Source organism: Drosophila guanche, unplaced genomic scaffold, assembly GCF_900245975.1.
Source record: "Drosophila guanche unplaced genomic scaffold, DGUA_6, whole genome shotgun sequence".
Classification (NCBI taxonomy): Eukaryota; Metazoa; Arthropoda; class Insecta; order Diptera; family Drosophilidae; genus Drosophila; species Drosophila guanche.
The window spans coordinates 4,496,032-4,518,581 of NW_022995752.1; the positions used below are offsets into that span (position 1 = coordinate 4,496,032).

Genomic DNA, 22,550 nt, shown 5'->3' on the forward strand with positions numbered 1-22,550 from the left:
TTTGGCATTACGTAGAGCAAATAAGTAGAGAGTCAGAGCGAAAAAGAAGTGCAGAGCGAAAGCTCAAGACCGGACTACATAAAGAGAGGGAAATGGTTTAAAATTAAGTGAAATATTTGGTACGTGTGTGTGTGTGGCTCAAGGTTACTAAATTAATGGCGGTTCGGGGGATAAAGCGTGGGGCATTACTGCTTCTGGTAGATTTGGCAGCGATAAAGATTTTAAATCAAAAGTACAAGAACAGGAAATGCACCCCAAAAAGACGGAGAAAAAGTCGTGGGAAATATTACTTTAAAATATTTGTATTTAGATAATTTTTATGTTTACAATTTTTTTGAATATTTTTGACACTTAAAGAAAACTTTCATATGAGTTAAGTATTTTTGAAATTTACAAAATATATTTTATATTTGTATTACTTATCAATCAAAAACTTTGCGACACATTGTCAGTGCTCCGTTTTACATTTCTAATGCAAATATCCACAAAGATCTTAATACTCCAACTATTAAAGAATAAATAAAGAAAACTAGTAAGAAATACATCGACAGACTCCACAACAAATAATTTAGCCTTAAGTCTATTAGACAATAGCTTAACAGTAAGAAGACTGAAAAGATACCGCATTCTCGATCTCCCAGATAGATAAATGCAACAAACAGAAAAGATGTTATATATAATAGCAGGGCTCATTGGAAAACAGATTGTAAATAAAAAGAGAGAGAGAAAAAAAATATTTTTGTATTACTTCACATTTTATGATATTCAAACGAGAAGGGACGTGGAGACGCTTCTTACGCGTCAAAACTTTTATACCTGGTACTCAATAAAACATCTGTACCTTAACGGTTTTTTACAACTTTTAAATTTAACATTTTACATTTTTTCTACATTTGTCATCAACATTTACCTATACATTTAGCTCGCCAATCTCCCTTAGAGACACAGTCTGCAGAGGCACTGCAGAGGCAGAGGCCGCTGACTACACGAGGCAGAGTGTGAATGAAAGAATGTGAAAAGAACAACAAAAGCTGCTGGACAGGGTGGGTTTAGCCACTGCAAATTTACTTCTTCATTGTGGCTATAATAATGATCCCAATTTGGTGATCTGGTAGATATGGTCATTCCCTAAAACTGTAGATTTGGGAGCTTTTCGCCGGAAGGAGTGGAAAGGGGGCGGAAGGGGACGGGGCTCGTTTTTTAAATACACTTGTAACAGTTTGAGCATACAGCAGTCTGGAGCAAAAATTTGGTGGCTCTAGCTCTGATAATCTCTGAGAACTAGCCGACAAACAAGACGGACGGACGGATAGACGGACAGACGAATATGGCTCAATCGTCTCGGCTATTGATGCTGATCAAGAAGATATATACTTTGTGGGGTTGGAAACGTTTCCTTCTGTGCGTTCCTTAAAACCGTTATTCACAAAATTACAATATACCCTATTTACTCTTCAAGTACAGGGTATTAAATTGTTTCCGTTGATTTAAAAATGTTTGAGATTAAAACAAAAACATTCACATTCATACAAGTATTTTTAATAGTTAATGAAATATTTTCTTTTGATTTAGATATTTTTTATTATTAAAATAGAAATGTACTTCTATATTAAAAATACATAAAAGTCATTGAAAAGGTAAATTTGTCTGTAATCTGGGGATTACTTTAATGCATTAGCAGTGTCTTTCCTGCTAGCTATTTCTATTAAAATAGTATGCCAACCGCTAATGCAGATAAATGAAGCACATCAAATTCTCTCCAAAAGTTTCCCAGCACAAAGTCACCCAATAGACAAAATTGGAGCAGCCACACTGCACCGGTAATCCCCTTTAACTGAAAGCTTTACCTGCAATTCCCTGAGGCTCCTGCCTCCAATTCATAGATAGAATGTTAATAACCTTTTAATAATAAGTTTGTGGCCACAGAGAACTGTTGGCAATTTCCATTATCGGACGATTTTCAGTGCACTCAGACAGTGGGAATCGAGAGGGAGCGAGACAAAGAGACAAAGGTACAGACATAGTGGGGCTGAAGTGAGTGTCCGATTCAGTGGCAATTCTGTTTAATGTACATTTAAGTAAATAATTGAAATTTATTGCAATTTGTGCGGAGAGCCCTGCATGCACCACATGCATAGGATAGGTACGTGGTACTTATCCGATTATAAACTCTGTGTACTCGTACTTACTAGTAATCGTGTATAGCCAATGAAATGACTGAAGAAGTCGAGTGCATAAAACTATAATTGAAAGCAATTTTCAGCTGCAGAACTTTGCTTTGCATCTGGGATACGGCGTTTATTCGTTTAATCGTAAAATATACAAAGAAAAGCCGCCGAAAACACACACACAACGAAACACAAAGGAAATGTTAGCGGAAGCAGAGTTTCTCTTCCACTCGAAGGTTTTCCCTTTTAACTCTCTTTACTTTTTGGCAGCTCTAATTAAGGTCACGTGACTCCAGTTCCTCTTCTGATCCTGGGGGTAAAAAGTGCAGCCATGCATGCGGTTGCCAAAATGTTCTGGACATCAAATGCAGCCGTTCGTTCAGGGATTTTTCGGACTTGTCCACTTGTAAAAGGAAACGAAACTCTTGCTCTCGAGTCAGCTTTTAGCTCTCGACGCATGTTTCACGCACATTTGAGCACAGACGACATTTCCCTGCCAGTCCAAACCCAATCCCCTTCGCTTGACTCGGGCAATTATCATGCGCCTAAATCAGCATTCCCAACCCCCCCACACTAGTCCGTTCTCTCGTCTGTGCCTTGGCATGTTCAAAGCAAAGTTTTTCCCAGGCAGCAGCAACAGCAGAAAAAAAAAACGAAAGAAGGAAAAACTTAACACAGGGAAATTACGCACACGAATTGCGCTGGACAATAAAAAAGCGAACGAGAGAGAGAGAGCCAAAAGAATGGCGAATAAATTATGAACAACGCAGGAAGAGTGGTGGTTGGAGGGGCATGGCCATGGTTTAGCAGCTACTTGCGCGTCTAATTTGTTGGAAAATTAGTTTGTGTGTTTTGTGCGTGTAATTTTCATGCAAGCCCCATCCGTGCGGGGAGATCTGCACTTGATTTTGATTGAAATACCCACAGAAGAGAGAAGAGAGCGCAAAAAGACCAGCACAGAGTGATAGCAGGGCATGGGGGATAGCAGGGCGTGTTGGCCAATTTTGGTTAACATTTATGACAATGCCTTCAAACGGTTCGGGTGCTCTAGACCTTTTTGGGGTTGATGTATGGCAGTGGCTTGAGTTCGGCAGTCCGTTTACAGATGGAATATACGAAGGAAGGGAGGAATTCCCTGGCTAATAGAGCATTGATGAACATACTCAACTTTTGAGGTTTTTCTATGGCATGTAAAAGACTTTACTTTTTTGAGCCTCTTTCTTCCAAATTCTTGCCTTAAAAAAAAACAAAGAAAATATCTTACGATCGCATATCAAATAGCCTCATAATTGGCGTACCAGCATACCATTCCATCTTATTCCTTGCCCTGTTCCAAAACCTTCATCATTTTGGGCACTCTTAAAGCTTCCAGCTCAAGTTCCTTGCCTTTCGGCTACCAACTTCTCACACTCGTCAGAGCTCAACCCCCAGCTCCATGCCCCCCCCACTTCAAGTTCTGTTCGGATGTCAGATTCTTGTTTGTCGTCTGCTCTTTAGGGACTTTGCTTTTAAGTAAACATTCGCACGTTTTGCGTTAAATTATTTTCGTTTAAGTGCTGCTGCCTGAACTGCTGCTGCTGGCCTTTTTTTCTGCGGTTCCTGCCTTGATTGTGGATGGACGGCTGCGTCTGCGCAGACCTCTTATTCTCTTTCTCATTTACTGTCTCTGTCTGTCTTGTTGTCTGTTTTTAGTGTAGTGTAGGGGCAAGTAAGGCGGTAGTGAAGTGGATTCCCCTTTGATTATGAGGGCGTCACTGATGTACGCGCAGCTGGGGCCCAGCGACTTGTTATTTCATCAGGCCTGCAATCAAATGAATGAAGAAAGAAGCAATAAAAGAGGCTCCAGTGGGGACTAACCGACTGTTGAAACGCTCTAAGTGGTATGGAAAAATATTTATCACAAAAAGGGGTTAAGTTTTAGCAAGGAAATTCGAGAAATATTAAAATAAAATATTCAAAATATTTTGGACGGGCCATGTCCTCAAGATGTGTTGTACAAATCTTAGAAAAGATCAAACATTTATTGTATACAAGTTTATTTCGCTGACACTTAATACAGTAATTGATAAATACTTCTGTTTGGCATCCTAAAAATCGATCATTTTAATCAACAAAATACAAAATCACTGCCTTAAAAATTCGAAAAGCTCTCCCCTTACCAAAGAGCATCACAAAAAACACAACAAAGACTTGCAAAGTTCTGCGAAACGAAAAAGACCGAAGACGACACAGGAAACTGGTTTAATTGGTTGAGAACCGAAACGAGGCGTGGACGGGTTGTTCCTCTTTTTTTTTTGGACTGCTGCACTTGCCCCTGCATTGTCTGATTCGATGGCAGAGTTGGCTTCCACCCACGACCCCCTGTCTCTGCGACCCTCCACTGTCTGCATAAATCACAGAAATCGCAACTCATCGAACTGTGAGCAAAAAGTTCAATTCAATTCAATTAGCAGCATATTTTGCTGGCAAAGATACAAAAAGCTATGAGATACAGATACAATGGCCCCTCAGATAGCGGCAATTTATGAGGCCCATGGCATTGTCAGCATGTGGTTACCCTCCACCACCCCCGACAATCCTCTTTGTGGCATGTTTTGACACTGCTGCAGGCCGAGAGAAAGGCAAGAGACCCAGCGACACAGAGATAGAGAGAGAGAGAGAGAAAGGAATACAAAGAGGAAAAGAGACAGATAGAAATATAGAGAAAAAAAGGGGAGCACCCGCTGTTCACACTCGAATGGCATGCGATCTTCAGATGCGAAGCCCCTCTGCGCCATGCTGTGAATGAGTGTGGTATTGGGCATGGGGCAGGCAGGGGTCAGACCCCGCTCGCTCTCGCACTCGCCCTCGCATGTGGCGCGCGCGTTGCGTGGCGTCGAAATGATTTAAAAGTTGGCGTGTGTAAAGATTGTTGTATCTGTTTTGCAACAAGCGACTCACCAGGCAGCCCCACACTGCCCTGCCCCAAAAAGAGCCCCAAGACAGAGTCCAGCATGGCAAAAGTATCTGATGGATTCACGAGTACTCAATACAATGTATGCTGGCAATCATTAAAGGAGCATCATGGGAGGGAGATCTTGTTAGCCCAATTAATTAGTTGATTAATTGAAATTCTTTCTCTAAGCGCTAGGCAAATATTAAGGGCACTTGTGGAAGATTTTTGGAAGGTAAGATTTTAATTGAAATAAATTAAAGTTCTCAAATTAACGTCTCAAAAAAGTTTATAAATAAATATTTTTATTTATTGAACGGATAGGCACATACCTGATTAAGCCGTACAATTTCCTCCGTTCTCTCCAATTTGTTCTGGAATAAAAATAGGAAAATGAGATGATTATTTTTGAATTACAATTATTGTAATTAAAGCGAGAAGGGACGTGTGAGACGCTTCTTACGCGTCACAACTTTTGTACCCGGTACGCAGTACTACATCTGTACCTTAGCGGTTTTTTGTCAAGTTTTACATTTTTTCTTCATCTGTCATCTACATCTACAAAACACTTCTCACACCAACACGCTCCGTTAGCTCGCCGTCCTACCCTAGACCCACTCGCTGCAGACTCGAGGCACCGTCCGCACAAAAAAAACAAATATAAACTGCTGGAAGCAGGGGCCGACTGAAGCAGAAGCAGAGTGTGAATGAGAGAATGTAAAAAAAACCAATTTAAGCTGCGGGACGGGGTGGGTTTCGCCACTGCAAATTAATTTCTTCATTCTGGCTATAATAATGATCCAATCGGATCCCAATTTGACGTTTTTAGATTTATTTTATCTTCAAAATTGTAGATTTGGGAGGTTTTCGCCTTTTTGCGGGGGCGGAAGGGGGCGTGGCTAATTTTTGAAATACACTGGCTTCAGTGTGAGCTTACAGCAGTCTGGAGCCAAAATTTGGTGGCTCTACCTCTTATAGTCTCTGAGAACTAGCCGACAAACAAGACGGACAGACGGACGGACGGACAGACGGACAGACAGACATGACTCAATCGACTCGACTATTGATACTGATCAAGAATATATATACTTTATGGGGTCGGAAACGTTTCCTTCTGTGCGTTACATATTCCCCACAAATGCAATATACCCTATTTATTCTTCGACTATCGGGTATAATTAAATAATAATAATTATAATTAATAATATAATATTAATAATAATATAATTAAAAAACTCTCGTTTTACGGGGTTGGTTAGTGATCTCCTCCTAATAAAAGTTTTGTTGCACATCAAGGAGATTTGCGAATGGGATTTAAATGTTTCATCTCCATACAAAAATCTTATTAGCTGTTTAATCGCTGTTTTGGTGCTTTTGATCATGTTGCCGTTGCTTGAGCTGTCAGTTGTTGACGTAAAATAATATTTACAAAAGTATGATGTCTAAAATCTAATTTTAAATTTAACTTAGCTGTTAAAGCTAAGTGTTTGTATGCAAAAATATTGTTTAAGTTCATTTTTAACACTTTAAAGATAAATTATTAAGGATTTGTCATATTGTATACAAATGTCGGTTACCATAAACTCCAGAAATAGTTTAAATCATTTTTAAATATTACTCTTTATGCAACAATATACATACATTTAAGTACAGTACATACAACCTGCCTTCATAGCATCAAATAATTAAACTTAATTGAAATAAAAATAATTTAATTTTCTAAAATAATAACAGAAAACTTGTCTGCTTATAAATTTGTATCCCAGTAGTACCTTCCTTCTAAAACCCTTCCATTACCTTCAGCATTCTGCCTTGACGATGCCTCTTCCAAGATCCAAATTCTTCTTTCACTAATACCTGTCTCCCCATTTTACGACCCCCCATAGCTGGCCTAGCCCACTCCATTGTTGCGGCTCAATGACCCATTGAAAAGCCGTTTGCCATCTCTTGTTTGATGGAAAGTTGTCGGTCCACCCCTCTTGCATCCCTCTTCAGGAGGTTTTCCAGTCGGCTGGGGGGCGTGACAGGTTGCGTTAAATGACAAATTACAAGTATTTACATGCGAAACACAACAAGATGCTGGCTGGGAGGCCAAGCCATGCTGCATGTGATGCCCGGGATATGCTTTCTGGCTGGCAGACTGCGTAATCGATGAGTGTTGCGCGTGCCGTGTGGCTGGGAGAATGGTGAAGGAGGCGCCACCAAGGTGCGGCACAGGGCACGAAGCACAAAAAGCAAGCCACACGTTGACAGAGAGAAAGAGCCACGAGCAAAAGACAATCTAGATGCCGGCAGGCGGGTGGGGAGGGAGTGGGCAAAGAAAATGAAGCGAGGAGGCGTAATTGAGCGTAAGAAGTCAGGCAACGACTAGTGCCTAGCGCCACCTGTCGGTAGTTTAAACTGTGTCTCTTTGTGTGTGTGTGAAATATACTCGAAATTGATTGCATTAATGATATGTTGTTGCTGCTGCTCGTTGCTGCAGTGAAAGCTCTCAATGATTGCCAAGTTTTGTCAGCGGCTCTCACACAAGTTGATTAAAAGTCTCAAGTGAGTCGTGGATGCAGCAGTAGCAGCTCCTAAGCGAAGAAGAAGGAGCCTGCCTCGGCAGGAACGCTCCTCGAATGGAAAGCAATTAGCAATTGACACTTGGGTGGCAGCTTAGCGGGAGCACAGAGCGAAGAGAGCGCACAAAATGCCGAAGAAGCAAACAAACGCAATTAATGAAAGTGGCAGTGTGGCAGTGGCAGAGACAGAGATAGAGATACAGAATTAGACATTAGTAGAGACAGCGAGTGTGAAATGCTCTTAAGCAGGTACAGTAGGTGACAAAAGCTTCAATTTGCGAGTTGCGAGCTGCGAGCTGTGCAAGCAGGCAGAGATAAATCGAAGGATACTTTCCAAATGAAGGATATTCAGGAGGATATTTCAGTCTACATATACATATGTGTTTATAGGGCAAACATGATTGTGTTGAGAGGAAGGGGAACGCCAAATAGGCACAGTAGATGACAAAAGTGTGTCATTAGAGTTCGCCCATAGCTAAAGCGTTAATTTATGCTAGCGAATATTATTTTGGTTTGGAGGGGACAGTAGATGTCCGAATTGTTGGCAAAGGATTGATTTTAGCACTTTTTAAAGTGAAACATTTAAAATAGATCAAATAAATGTATCATTTAATGAAAACAATGAAATTTCTGCATTTAAGAAGGGTACAGTAGGCACCAAAAGGTTACTCCCTATTGAAATACAACAGAAATAAACAGCACCCCCAGAAAGGCAGCAAAAACAAAGTTAGTTCCAACAAGATGCTGCCTTACAAACATTTCAAATTTATGTCTTTATGCGCTTAATCCATTTACAGCATCTCCTTACACATAACCCAATAACCTTTACCACCAATTTACACCTCCACCCCGCACCGCAGAGCTCCCTACAGTGTAACTACAAGTTGTTGTCGCAGCGGCAAAATCTTTGCGGCTCACTGCACAAGGTACCATCATCATCATCATCATCATCATCATCCCCCACGGAGGACTCGACTCGACTCTCCACTCCATTGGCTATTGGCCACGCAACGCTGCCCGCTGCCCGCTGCCCGCTGCCTACTTGCGGGCGCACTGACCGACACAACATTCCCAAGAAAGCTGCACATATTCATACATATATCGTGTATTTATATATACATTTCTCATGCAATTTAATTTGATTAATGAGGCGCAAGACCCCAGATAGCAGCTGGCTAGCTGGGAGGGAAACTCTCTTTAAATCGAAACTTTACTGACCCACTTCGTACGAGTGCAAGCTAAGAAATAGTTACACGCAAAAAATACAAGTGAAAAATAGTGGCAGAGTTTCTTCCGCGATGGAGGAAGGGCAATATTCAGTTGTGCTGTCACTTTTGCCTTCTGTTTATTTTCATAGGCGCAGTTTTTAATTAAACAGCCCCCCGTATGGCACTTCAAAGTGCCATTTAGTTGCTATTTATAGGAGATCAAAGTGAGTCCAATTACTCAACGCCAGGGCAGGCCGGGCCAGGCCAGGGCAATGCAAAAAAAAAAAGAGTTGGCAATGAGCTAGAGAGCCGCATCGGTAGAAGAAGTTCCTTCCCCGGCACACACATCAAATTAATTGCAGAAGAACTCCAGTCCACGGCCACTGCAATCTGGGGTGTGGCAGGCAGGAAATCGAAGTGCGCCCGCGTAGATCGTGCAAATGGAGCCAGACGGCAGGCAGAAGGTGTTAGAAGCAGATTTTCCATCTCTTCCGAAGTGTGACCGGGCCCTAATTACATGGAAAGCCGGTTGTTTGGGTTGCCTGACTGCCTGCCCCACACTATGCCACACGGCGGTGCAGTCACACGACTTTCAAAATCAATTTTAGCCAACAATAAATAATTTCTTAATAAATTGCACATTCAAAATGCAACTTCCTGCAATTAAAGGCCAATTCAGCCCCCTCCCCACACCACCGTCCTGCTCCTCATCCTCCTCCAGCTCTGCTGCATTCGAGTGCAATAAAAAATAATTGAAAATTCAGTCACGTAAACGTTTTCCCGCCGCCGTTCTCTCCGAAAGAGATCGCTGATCGCGCGACTCATTAATCCATTGCGGCAGGCTCTTTTTGCGGATCGCTTGTGGCAGGCAACCATTGAGATGGCAGATCGGAATATATACAAATATTTCATGGAATTTGGGGAAGGCTATCTTTGGATTCTCACTTAAACACATTATCTTCTATGCCTCCTTTAATTCATTTCAAATCTAATCTCTTTGATCAAGTGTCAAAAAATCATCAAACTTCGCCTCAGGCTCAGGGGAAGCCTTCAATCGACACTCACGCTGCCATCTCTCATTGTAGTCTCTGTTGTTGCATCGTTGGTTGTGTGCCCCATAATAAAAGCACGCGGCTGGCTTCGCTTATCAACCAGCGACAATCGGCGGAACGTCGACCAGGAGAGAGAGAGAGAGAGAGAGAGAGAGAGTGGCAGAGTCAGCGGCTGTGGGGGGAGGCAGGCAGCACTCTTCATATTTAGGTTAAAAAGGCGTGCATGCAATTTACTTCCCCCCACGAAGAGCGAGTGTACGTAGAGAGATGATCATCATGATTACAAACCCAAAAGACACACTCCACTCCACTCCACTCCGGTTCGGCGTTGATGATGAGTTTGATTGAGGCGCGGTGTGGCAAGGGGCCAGGAGGGCAGCTCAGCGACTTAGTTAAGGCTGCAGTTAATTAATTGCTGCAACTGCAACGAACGGAATCTCTCTCTACGCTGGCAGGTGGGCGTGGACATGGATATGATCTGATGTTTTTTTTTTTCCTTTTTTGCAGGTGGTTTTGCGAAATTAGAAATCTGAAGCCGAACCGATCTAACCGGCAGATAAGCCGCAACAGAGAGAAAATCTACGAGTCGTGAGTCGGGTTTGTTGGGTATTTTCTTCCGTCATGATTCTGTAGAATATTTTCCCCCGTATTCACCCACGTAAAAGAGAGTTCTGTGCTGAAAACTCCCACAGTATTTTCTTCTACCTCAAACGATTATTTGTTTCCTACTTGTACTAAAATCCTAATTTCTTCTACTGAAAACTGCACAAACATTATGCTTTTTCTTCTACTGAAACCTTAAAACCTTTTATTCTCCTAAAAACGTCAAAAAATTTCACCTTTTTGTCCAGAATTTGCGTATTTTTTCCACTTAAAGCCTGCACAGTTTGTGCATCTTCTGTGACTCGTGCAACTCCCTTTGACAGCTGCAGCTGCTGAGAAAATGGTGGAAAGTGTTTGCGACAGAAGACAGAATGTCAACCGAGGGAAAATTGCAACTGAAACGAGTTTCGCCTTTGTCACCTCCGTGCCCCGTTTTCCGACTCCCGTCTCCCATCTTCATTCCCTGTTGGAATCTTACCCCGTCGTTGGGTTGTTTGCAGCGAAATTGAAAATACATTTTTAATGATTTGTTGCTCAGAGATGCAGCCACATGTACGCCAGGCGGCAGTGGCATCAATCGCTGGTGTGGCGAGTGGAGACTGAGGCAGTTCGATGAACCGCCAAAAGAAGGAAGAAAGAAACTCTGCTGTCTATTCACGTGAATCATCTTCCGTGATCGGGCCTTGTTTGCACGCGAACTGCAGCAGCGGGAGGGCTCTCCTTCTCCTCTTCAATTTATGGCATTGCCCCAAAGTGGAGCACTTAAAGGCAAAAGCGAAAGAAATACAAAGCCCCAAAAAGAGACAATGAGGATCGCTGGATCGCTGGGTCGCTGGGTCGCTGGCGGCAGTCACGAAGGCATACACCAAAAAGTGATATTTTATTTGTGAAAGGGAATGTGACTTAAGGATCCTCCACATAGGAGCATCTCCGGGTTCTTGTGAAATGAATGGCTGTCAAAGAGCTGCCCCGAAAAGTGTGGGACGGGACACACTTGATTAATTGTGCTGCCTTCAACGTATCCGTTAGATACACTTGACTTTTGTGTGTGTGGCTGGCAAATGAAATTGAATATGCCAAAATATTGCCAAGACACTTGAGGCTGTCAGTGGCATCCGTACCTACGTATCTGTCTCTCCATGTATCTGTCTGTCTAAGTGTGGATAATGAAGTGCTGCAGCTGCATAGATACATATCCTTTTGACAGGGCGAAAACTTGAAAACAAATAAGCACAGATACAAAGGACCACCAGCAGGACATTAGAATATCTAATAGATGCTGTCCACTGTCCACTGTCCTCTGTCCTCTGTCCACTGCCCACAGCCCGCTGTCTGCTCGAGTACATTCTGAAGCTTAGCCTAAAATGTGACAACAACAAGATGCCGTATGTGTGTGTGTGTGTGGGTCTGTGCATTGCCTTAAGATACAAATGTATCTACAGCTGTCATATCAAGTGGCCTGCCGTCCACTGCTGCCTGTGTCTGTGTGTGTGTGTGTGTGTGTATTTGTTGCTGTGGTCAATGCCATTTGCCTAAGAGGATTTTAAAATTTTAAATTAAGTGGCGTTGCTTTGAGCGCTGCAACTCTACTCTGAGTCTCTGTGGCATCCTGCGGTTTGCTTGCATAATTGTCCTCCAGTCATCCGTTTGCCCAGTCCCATGGCGAAAATGCAATTTTAATGCCCGACAGAGCTCTCCCCCGCACCAGTGGCAGGCCAAGTACGAGAGCCAGTGGCATTGCCTCAATTTGCTCTTTGGCTCTCATTGTTTAATGCTTGGTTACATCCTAAATGGCCGTGCTAATTGAAAGATTGGCCCCCTCGAATCTCCACTCACCCATCTCCACTCTGCACCCAAAAAGTATCCATCAGATACGTCCTACCCGTTGTGGAAGTTGACCCTCGGACCCCAAAGTCAATTTGTCGTTGTACTTAGCCGCACACATAAATTCCCCAAGTCCTGGCTTCAGTCGGGCAGGGACTCCAACCCCCAATTTTTCGGGGCATCCACGTTGCACATTACAACTTTGAATGCCAACTCGCAAATGAACTATAAATAAATAATTTCGCTCGCTAGAAACAACCAACGAGCGAGCGGACGAGCAAACGGCAATGTTCCAGAGGTCATTCAGTACGACAGAGCAACAGAGCGCGAGAGTTGCTTCAAGGACTTGCAGGAAACGAAACGAAACGGAAAAGGAGAAAAAAAGTATCGGTCGATATTTTAACGGTTTTGCAGTACTTTGGGAGCTGTTTTGCTTTTGGGTTTTCTTCCTTTTTTATAACATTTTATAAAATTGTTGTAGAGTAGTTGGGATTTATTCTCTACAGTGCTCTTTTTTGGTAGCAGAACTGGGAGAGTTGTGTGGTTCAGCCTTTGATTTCTTTTAGTTTAAATTTAACCTCAAGAATGACTTTTATGCCGTGCATAAAACCTTCTAATTTTAATCCGGAAACTATTATTTGTAGACACATTTGACCCCATATTGTTCTTCTCAATGTCAAACCTCATTCCAAATTCCAATACCTGTTGTCACGGCCTTTAAAACTCTTATATCTCCCCACTGCATTCACACACGCTGCCAAAAAAAAAGTATTTGTATATTTTGGGCTGTCAGAAGAGCGGAAACAAAGAGAGTGAGAGAATAAATGAAGGCGAAATAAACAAAATGAAGGAAAACTATCGAAACGAAACGTTCGCCGGCAACAAATCGCCCGAAAAACAAAAGAAAAATAAAAGCAAAAAGAAACTTTATAACATGTCTGCAGCAGAGACAAAGATACATATTCGTACGCTGACTCGTACTCGCAGATACTTTCATACAATGGCCGGCAGCAACAGCAGCGGCAGCAGCAACAGTGGCAGGTTCCAGCTACAAGTTCATTAAATAAATTATTCATACGCAGCGTGTGCCGAGCACACAAAAATGGCAACCTGACGTTGCCGTCGCTTCGCTTTGTTTCACTTTTCCGTACGATACGACACGGCACTCCCGTCCTATCCCCTTCCCGTTGGAGGGAGATTCATTGGCAGTTTGTTTTATTTGCCAATGTCTGTGGAATGAAAACGCATTCGGCTTAAATATTTATGCCCAAATGTCTGTGTTTGTGTGAGAGAACGCGCGCGCACCCTCCCCCTCTCTCGCTCTCTCGCTCTCTCTTTCCCTCTGGGGCAAGTTTTCCATTTTCCCAGCTTCATTTTCATGCTCAGCATTGACATTTTGTGAATGCGACGCTTTAACTTCTGGTGGCAAGCACTATTAGGCTCTGCTGGCAACCACTTTACTCTGGGCAAAGTCTCTCCCATTTCTACATCCCATCGCCCACTTGCACTGAGCGTCACCCATTATCCTGTCCCACCATAAAAGTATCTGCCCCTCATTTACAATGCAAAAACCCCACACCCCCCACCGCAGTCAAAGTATGCAACACTTTTTGGTCCAGAGCAAATCAAAATCTAATTTCATTTCAACTCTTAAAATGAAAAATCTCCCTTGCCCTCAACACTTCTCACTCTTTCGTTTCATTTATTTGCATATGGCTATGAAATTGTAAGCTGTTAAATGGAATTTTTTAGTTAGCTCTCTCCACTCGTAGTGCAGCCCTCACTGAGGTGCACCAATAAAAAAATCCATAGTGAAATATGTAAATGCCATTCCTGAAATGTAAATGCCAACAACCGACAACCGGAGAACACTGGAGTGCAAGTGCACCACCGCCGACGCCGCCGACAAGTGGCATGGAATACTCGTGCTCGTACATGCTGCATTTTTGACAGTTGCAACTCAATTTCATCCCTCAGCCCACCCCATTTTGTGGCATGTTGAAGTTTTGGCTGACATTTCTGCAGCTGCTGTGCGGTTGGCTGAATTATTTTCTGTTCTTTCGATTCTTTTCATACCCAAAGAGCGCTGGGGCATGCTGACGGGCTGGAGATTTTTGCAGCAGAAAGAAATACCTTCAAAGGTTGGAAGATCATTTATTTTTCACAGAACTAAGCCTTGGCAAAGCAGTCACGTTTATCATATAAAAAAATGAAATAAATCTCAGCTTTGGTTAGAGCCATAAATATTTGAATTCTTCCAAAGATCATGGACACATCAGCGGTCTATGCTCGCGTTATTAAAATTCTTGGCCGCACTGGCTCTCAGGGTCAGTGTACACAGGTCAAAGTGGAGTTCCTGGGCCAGCAAGACCGTCAGATAATCCGTAATGTGAAGGGACCCATCCGCGTGGGTGACATTCTCACACTCTTGGAGTCGGAACGTGAGGCCAGAAGGCTTTGCTGGGAGAGCACAACACAGCAGATGTCTTGGGGTGCTTGAAATTTCCCGAATCGTAAGTTCGTGTGGCAAAAAGACAAAGAAAACCGGCTCTGAAGGGATTTTCCTGAATTTTTTAGATACTTTTGGGCAACAAATGCGAAGAGTATAGAGAAGACATCGGTTAGGTATGTCTGCCAGCGAGAGATGATCGAATACGATAATACAATAAAAAGACATTGATTTATTCTGCTGAAGAGTTAAATTGTTATTTTTGATTTATTCCAACAGTACAATTCGCGTCGAAGATATCACAGCAGGGGAAAGCAGGGCCTGAGATTCCGTTCCGAGAATGCAACAACAAAATACACACACACACGGCATTGCCACGCGTGTTGAATTTTGCTTATAAAATCTGTGCTTTAAACTAAGAGCTAGACGTACACCTCGAAGACTTCAAGGGGAACGCGCGCTACACAAATATTTTACATCAAATCGCCAAGTTGGGCGATGCAGCTGATTCGATGTAAACAAATTTCAACCATAATTTTACAACGATAACAGGGAACAAGATAATTGTGCATCGCTGCACATTAAATAATTATTTGAATAAAAACGATATCTGAATTTCGTGTCAGCTTTTCAGCATGTACATATGTAAATAGTTTTTCGGAAGTGTTGAGGTATAAGGGCCGCTTTTCGCGGAGAATTTCAATGAAAGTAATGCAAATGATGCTCCGAACTAGGTGAAGAAATAAAAGAAATATTTCAAGACTCTGTTTTGTACTTCTCATAAATATTCGTTCCTTCCATTGCTACAAGGCAGCAACTACTTGCAACTTGTCCCGTACCCTCAGTAATCTCTCTCTTAACACTGCTTTCCACCTCACTATTGTCTGTTTCCCACGCAATTCCATCAGTTCGACAGACAGACAGACAGACAGCCGAGCGAATGTCAACGAACTAGCAATTTTTTCGAGTTTGCCAAAGGAAAGGAATTTTCCCGCTTTCTAGATTTTACAGAAAAACGAAGTTCATTAAAGAGCAGTCAGTCGCCCGAGAACAACGGAACATATGAAGAGCGATCCCAAACATAACAATTGACAGTGACAAAGGGGAAAAGAGACCCAAAGAGGGAAGGAGAGGGAGTATGAGAGATATTCCCCAGAGATGGGAGCCAGACTGCAGCAGCGGAGGCGGCAGAATTATCTAATAAATCTGCGAGCACTTTTTACCCGAAAACAACTGAGAATTTAATTAAAACTAAGCTCTTCATTTGACGACCGCGACAAACGTCCGCCCCTATTCCCTATCCACGGTTCAGGGGGCGTGGCAATTGGCAAAGCAGCTGCAACAGCTGTGTTGGGGCTACAAAAAGATACAAAACAGTACAATCCAAAGAACAGCAAAGAAGGAAAAACTTTCGCTTTCCACGGACTGGAGTTGGCAACGCAGAAAATTGTGGGAATTTTTAATGAGTCTGCCCGTCTCCTCTCCATCTTAGGGATGGGATGAATGTTCTTGGGCGCACTGACTGCCAGCCATATGCTAATGCTAATGATTATTGTCATCATCTTTCAGCATTTAGTTATTCATTATTTGAAATATGCTTGTCTCTCTGGGCGGCCCAAACAAAAACAAAAAATTAACGTCAAATAATATGTTTCCATTATGTTTTGTCTTTGTCTTTTTCTCTCTGGGTTCTCTCTGCTTCTCCCTCATTTGGCTCTTTAATTAATTTCACTTCATTTTGTTATTAATGCGCCCCAAATTATGCTTCCTCTCTCTCTCCTCCTCCTCCACCATACATTTTTGCGGTTAAATGACCAGGGAACGGTAGAAAATTGGTTTAGATTATGCATGAAAACTTGTGGCATTTTTTCTTGCTTATTTTTTAAAAGTTTTGCAATTATCTCAATTTCTGGTGGTCTGTGTGGAAAAAAAAAAGTTATCGCTTGTTAGGGAAATTGTCCAGAAGTGCTTGTACGCCATTTGAATTTTATCCATTTTGCGAAAGAAAACAAAACCTCTTTAGAATGTGGGTCTCTTAGCTCGGAGTTGGCCATCTCTAGCCAGTGGTTTCATCCCCAGATTCCCGGCAATACAACGGTACAAAGTACGGTAAAACGGCAAACAGTATCGACAGCAAGGCAGAGAAGCTACAGGCAAAGATAGAGAAGCAGGTAGAAAGAACAGCAAAGCAGAGGGAAATAATGCAGCAAAGCGTCAAGCTGGCAGAGGATCAGCCAGCGTAGCATAGGTTTCGGGCAGAGACGCGGCGAAGACAACAGCCGAGGCATTTGTCACGAAGAAGAGCACGAAGCCAGAATCGTAGCGAGCCGAGAAGCCGAGCGGGTGGGAACAAGCATCCACGCAGATTGGGCAGAAGCACCGAGTACAGGCAGCGACGTCACAGAGGGGCAGAGACCGATCAGGAGCCAGCCGCCAGAGAGATAGTGGAAATATACAGTTTACACGCGGTTTTGTGCTGGTATAAAGGTGAATATAATTTCCTTTGCATTACCATAAATTTGTGACAAGCTCAATTCACGAAAAGTTTGCCTACAAATCCATTAGAAACCCATTATTGCCGCCATTTCACAGAGAGCACTCTCACAGTTGGAGCAAAATCCGTACAAAAAAAAACTCCAAAACTGCCGCCATGACGACCAGAATGCACAACCCAAAACAATCCGTGCAGCCAAAGCTATAGAGGACAAAGGAATATGTACTATGTAGATGGGGGCGTGCCAACGCCCATGTTATGGTGAGGCATCGATGTCAGCAACAATTTTGCCACCCAACCCAGACTAAAAGCAAAATCCCAGCGTGACTTTCACTCCCGCACCCCCTCCCAGTGGCGTGTCGAATACATTTTATTTAAATAAATAATTTTTCCATTAACCGCAAACATGGATTTTGGTGCAATTGCATAAATGGAATGTAATAAATGAGGTGCAGTGCAAAAGGCGTTTGTGATTACAGGGGGAGGGGATAGTAGTTGGGGGGGGGTACTGTTGGTCCTTTGTCGTTGTTGTTGCGGCTGATGGCGTGTTGACGCGGTCTCGCTTTTGGTATTCCGATTTCCAGGTTGCACTGCGCTTCGCGTTGCATTGTTCGGTTCCGCATAGCAGCCCTGCCCCAACTGGTTTTTCTGTGCTGGAAATTAGTTTGTAATTTGTTTAGTTTACACAGAAAATGGCCGCACAATGCATTTACATATTGCACATTATGTTGTTGCGGTCGCATTGTTGCAGTTGCCGTTGCAGTTCCAGTTACACTACCAATGATTTGCCCATTTTTGTTGTCGTTGCTCTTTGAGCCATAAAGAGCATAAACTATTGGCGGTAGGACATGGGTTGTTAAATTGTTAATGCCGACTTTTAGGCGTCCAATGGCTGCCTCGCCCCTACAGCTATCCGATCTGTCTCTCTATTGGGGTTAGTTTATTCAATTAATTAGCTGACTTTGAGGCACAGAGAGGGAATATGAGTGTGCCACTAGATTACCAATTGAAAGTAATCGTTTTTGTTTAAATTTTCCAGGTTTGTAGATAGTATCCATAAGATCTGGCCACTCTGTTGTCAAAACTTTCGCTCTCTCTGCCAAATCATTTCAAATTAGTTGATAAAAGATCCCAAACGTCCCCCAACTTCAGCTCATTTCTGATGTCTATTTATATTTATATCGCAGAGACCTACTGCAACATTTTGCTTCCGTCATTGCCTCGTTGTGGATACAAATATATTTCTCATTCATTAATTCGAAAAATTATAAACCACAAAACTTTTCCTCAAACTTTGCCACTCATCACTGAATCTGCCAATGCAAGAAGTTTTTGTGTTTATTTCAGAATTCACTCAAAGTTTTTGTGCCACAGTTATCCAAACAACATCCACCACAAGCGACGACTTCCTAGTTCTATTGCTCTGCGTGTGGATGGATGTGGGTGTGGGGTGTGGGGTGTGGGTGTAGTGGGTGTCTGACTCTGACTCTCTGGTATCCATTTGACAATTCAATAGAAAACTGACCGACCTCACGCAGAAATAGCACCCACAGAGCCATAGAGCCACAGAGCAACACAGCCACAAACCATTCCATAAACAAAGTGATTTCAATTGAAAAATTATACAAAAATAAGAGAGAAATGCTAAGGATAGAGAGTCGAACATTTGGATACTCTTGCTGAAAGATCTTGCTATCTAAAAGTAACGATTCGATATTGAAAGGGTTCTGTAAGACGTTTCTAAGAGAAAACTCATTTAAGAGCGGAGATAAATGATCTGACTGCTCCTCGTACCCCATATACCCTCTCGAAGAGAGGGTGCACCTACAACATTATCACTGGGTGAGGCATTTCCACAAATTTCGTGCTCGACCGAAATGTCTTTCAAGTATTCGTAAACAAAACAAAATTTAGCAGAAAGGCAGAGAGCTGCAACGGGTCTCTCCGGAGTCTCGAGGTCTCCACCCACTTGAAGCCATCGTCGCCTCATTGCCGACATCCTGCGTGTAGCATTTTTTATTTGTATTATTCTATTTTCTGTTATTATCGAAACGTGCAGTGACAATTTGTTCATCGAATTTATGGGCCATTGTGCAATAGAAGCCACTCTAGTCCGACAGCTTCAAGAAATATTTTAATAATTTTATACGATTTTTACAACGTCACGTTCGAGAAGCGATTTCCAGCGAGTGAGAGAGATGGCCGAGAACTTTTCCGCCTGGTCTGCCAGCCTTTTTATGAATTTCTAATTAGACAATTTCCAACGCACATTTCTGACACCTCTGTCTCGAACGGGTTAAGTCGTAAAGCCCCTGTAAAGGCAGGCCCCTGTTTTACGACATTTTTATTTAATTGCAAAAAATATAAGCATTAATGCCATCGACATTTTACGACAGCTGACGACCATTTAGAGCTGTCTCTCTTTCGCCCTTAAAGTTCCGGCCAAGTCGTTACATTACAAGCTTACTGTAATAATATTTAAAATTTTGAGAATTTCATGGGCAAACTTCCCTGGCAATTGAACGTCTTTTGATGACCAATGTCTGGGGGAATGTTGCAAGAAGCTTTAGTAGATTTTTAATTGATATTTCCCTGGCTAAATCCCTGATTCCTATGCCAGTATAATCTCTTTTGTTTCCCCCAACAGATTACCGCAACATTTTGGCTGCCTTTCACCTAATGGCATCTGACGTTGAGCGTCTGCTGCTGTTCATCATGATGCCGCTCATGCATTTGAAGTTTTGACAGTTGACTGTCATTATTCCAGCCCCTTCCCAAAAAGACCTCAGTACCAGTCTGCCCCACTTAACCGCATCCCTCCTGTCGTGGCATTCTCAGTCAAATTTTGCAGTGGGTTTGCGTTTTACGTTAACATTTCGCCGCCTTGCATACTAAACAAATCCTCCAAAAATCTACCCAAAAAGTGGACTGGGTTGACTGGGCTTCAATTGTTGCCTCCTGATGCCACATCCCCTGCCGCTGCTGTTGCTCTTGCAACAAAACCACAAAATGGACAAAATGTGTTCAATTTCAGGCCTGTGATTTTTCAATAGACAACTGCATGAGGGTTGTGCCATGGTTGGGGATTTGGATTGGGTGTTGGGTGCTGTGGGTCATCTGGCATCTGCTTTGGCGAATTAACATTGATGCCGTGCCGGGCTGAGCCATCATTTTGTTTGTTGGCCGGCTCTCCTGCTGACTGGCTGGCTGCCTGCCTGCCTGGCTGCCTGGATGCCGGAGCCTGGTTGTAGGATCTGACGTGCAAACGTTCCCGTAGAACGTTCATTAGCACGCACGTCGGCGCCATTTTGCAAACGCATTTCCGCTGCAGCTGTACGTGCAGTCGTGCAGCGTTTACCGTTAGTGGCCCACACCCATAGAGATGCAAGCGTGAGGTGTAGGGATGAATATCGCTCCGAAAAACGATAATAAAATCGGAAAATAAATCGAGCTTTCATCTAATCGAAGCTCGCATCAAAGATGCAATAAAGTATCGACTTACAATCGTAATAATAATATCGATAGTTTCAAAGAAAACCTGCAGAAAAATTGTATCTTAGATGTCACAATGGAATATAGTGAGTATTTCTCCACATAAACGGTCAAAAGTGAACAGAATATCCCTCTACATATTCGTGACTCACATCGCCCATCGCCAGTCATTTGCACAATAACTGTTTTCCGGCAGTTATCCTGTTAAGGGCAGGTAAATGTTATAGCTGCTCTATTTTTCGCTATTTTATTTTTCTTTTTTTCTTGCCTGCCACCATCATCATTTTTGCGACTGCCGGCTGGCCCCATTCAAAAGGCATTTTTAATTGGCGATGTGTACAGCAGCTTAACGCTCTACGGATGGTACGGATCCGGATAGCCGTATATCAGTGCCGTTGCCGTGTTCAGTACCAGACGACCTCGTTCAGTAGATGCAACAGTTTTCGCATCGGCATCAGCATCAGCATCAGCATCAGAATCGAATCGAAATCCAAGAGCCAAAAACCAGAGAGCCAGAACCAGAACCAGAAGCAGCGCCAGCGCCAGCGTCAGAGAAAGAACCGGAGTGCAGTCTAGTCGATAATTGGTAACGCGTCACGTGTAATGCTCTCAAAAGCCAAAAATGGAATTTCTAATTAAGTTTTACAGGGATTTAATATCGACCATCTCTGCTGCAGTTTCCATTACAGTTAACTTCCCCTGCCCTCCCCGCCCGCCCACTCGTCAGCAACCACCATGTCGCCCTCCGGCTACTAGTGTGTACGAAATTTTGGTCAATTAACACATCAACGAGCTTAGGAACAGAAGCCCAGAACAGACCCGACCAGAACCCCAGTCAAATAGCCAGAACACAACAAAAACGAAAAAGAAACAGAACGAAGCGGAAAGGGGAGCTAACGGAAAGGGGCAGAAGAGAATTTGACTTACTTTCTGGAACATTTTGCTGCTGTTTCTGTTCTGTTTCTGCTGCTGATGCGCTTGAGGGATTAGCAAGTAGTCGAAACGAGCATTGGCCATAGAAGGGAGACGAAGTGAGTTCCGAGTTGAAGTTGCAAGCCGGGCCAAGATGGGTCTTGGTTGTGTAGCTGAAGCTATGTTGTGGCCAAGAGATGTCTGTCTGCCCAAAGGACGAAGGCTGAAGCTGGCATCACTCCCCCCCACTCTTGCCCGCACTTGATGAGTAGAAAATTGCTTTTAAAAATCTGATCTGCAGCAAAGTTCATTCATTGGAGAGTGTTTTTGCTGTGGGAACTATGCCTGTCAGTTATGTGTTGACTCTCAAATTGGCTTAGGATTAGCAAAAAAGGTAAGTTTACCCAGAGAGTTAGATCACAGAGTACCTCGTAGAGAGAGAGAGAGAGAGAGAGAGAGTTACTTAATGGATTCCCCACTCATTTGTTCTGTGTGGCTCTGAAACTTTTGCCCCCGTCTCTATTGAACAGCAGCAGCAACAGATACCAGATACCCCAGACCCAGTCAATATGCATATATACCATAGAATCCATATCATACACAGAGTGGCAGCAGTTGCCTGTCGATGCCAAAGTTAAGACAACCTTACAGCCAAAGCTGGCAACCCGTCACTCACTCACATTCATCCCATCCATTCATTTCATTCATTCAGTGGCTTGCTCGCACTCTCTCCTCTTCGGGCCTGGGCCTGGGCCTGGGCCCATCATTTGCCAGAGCCCTCGAAGCAGTAACAATTGATATGCGTGTACGTGAGGCGAATGGCGAATGGCGAATGCTGCTGAGGGGCACACA

General features: G+C 43.1%; 1 protein-coding gene across 1 annotated transcript; it reads left to right on the plus strand.

Moving 5' to 3' along the window:
- The first annotated feature begins 14,580 nt into the window (after window positions 1–14,580).
- LOC117587754 (40S ribosomal protein S28-like) lies at window positions 14,581–15,053 on the plus strand. Its single transcript, XM_034278678.1, has 2 exons — window positions 14,581–14,864; window positions 14,929–15,053. The coding sequence occupies exon 1, from the start codon at window positions 14,618–14,620 to the stop codon at window positions 14,849–14,851; it is 234 nt and encodes a 77-aa protein (XP_034134569.1). The 5' UTR covers window positions 14,581–14,617; the 3' UTR covers window positions 14,852–14,864; window positions 14,929–15,053.
- Window positions 15,054–22,550: the final 7,497 nt, after the last annotated feature.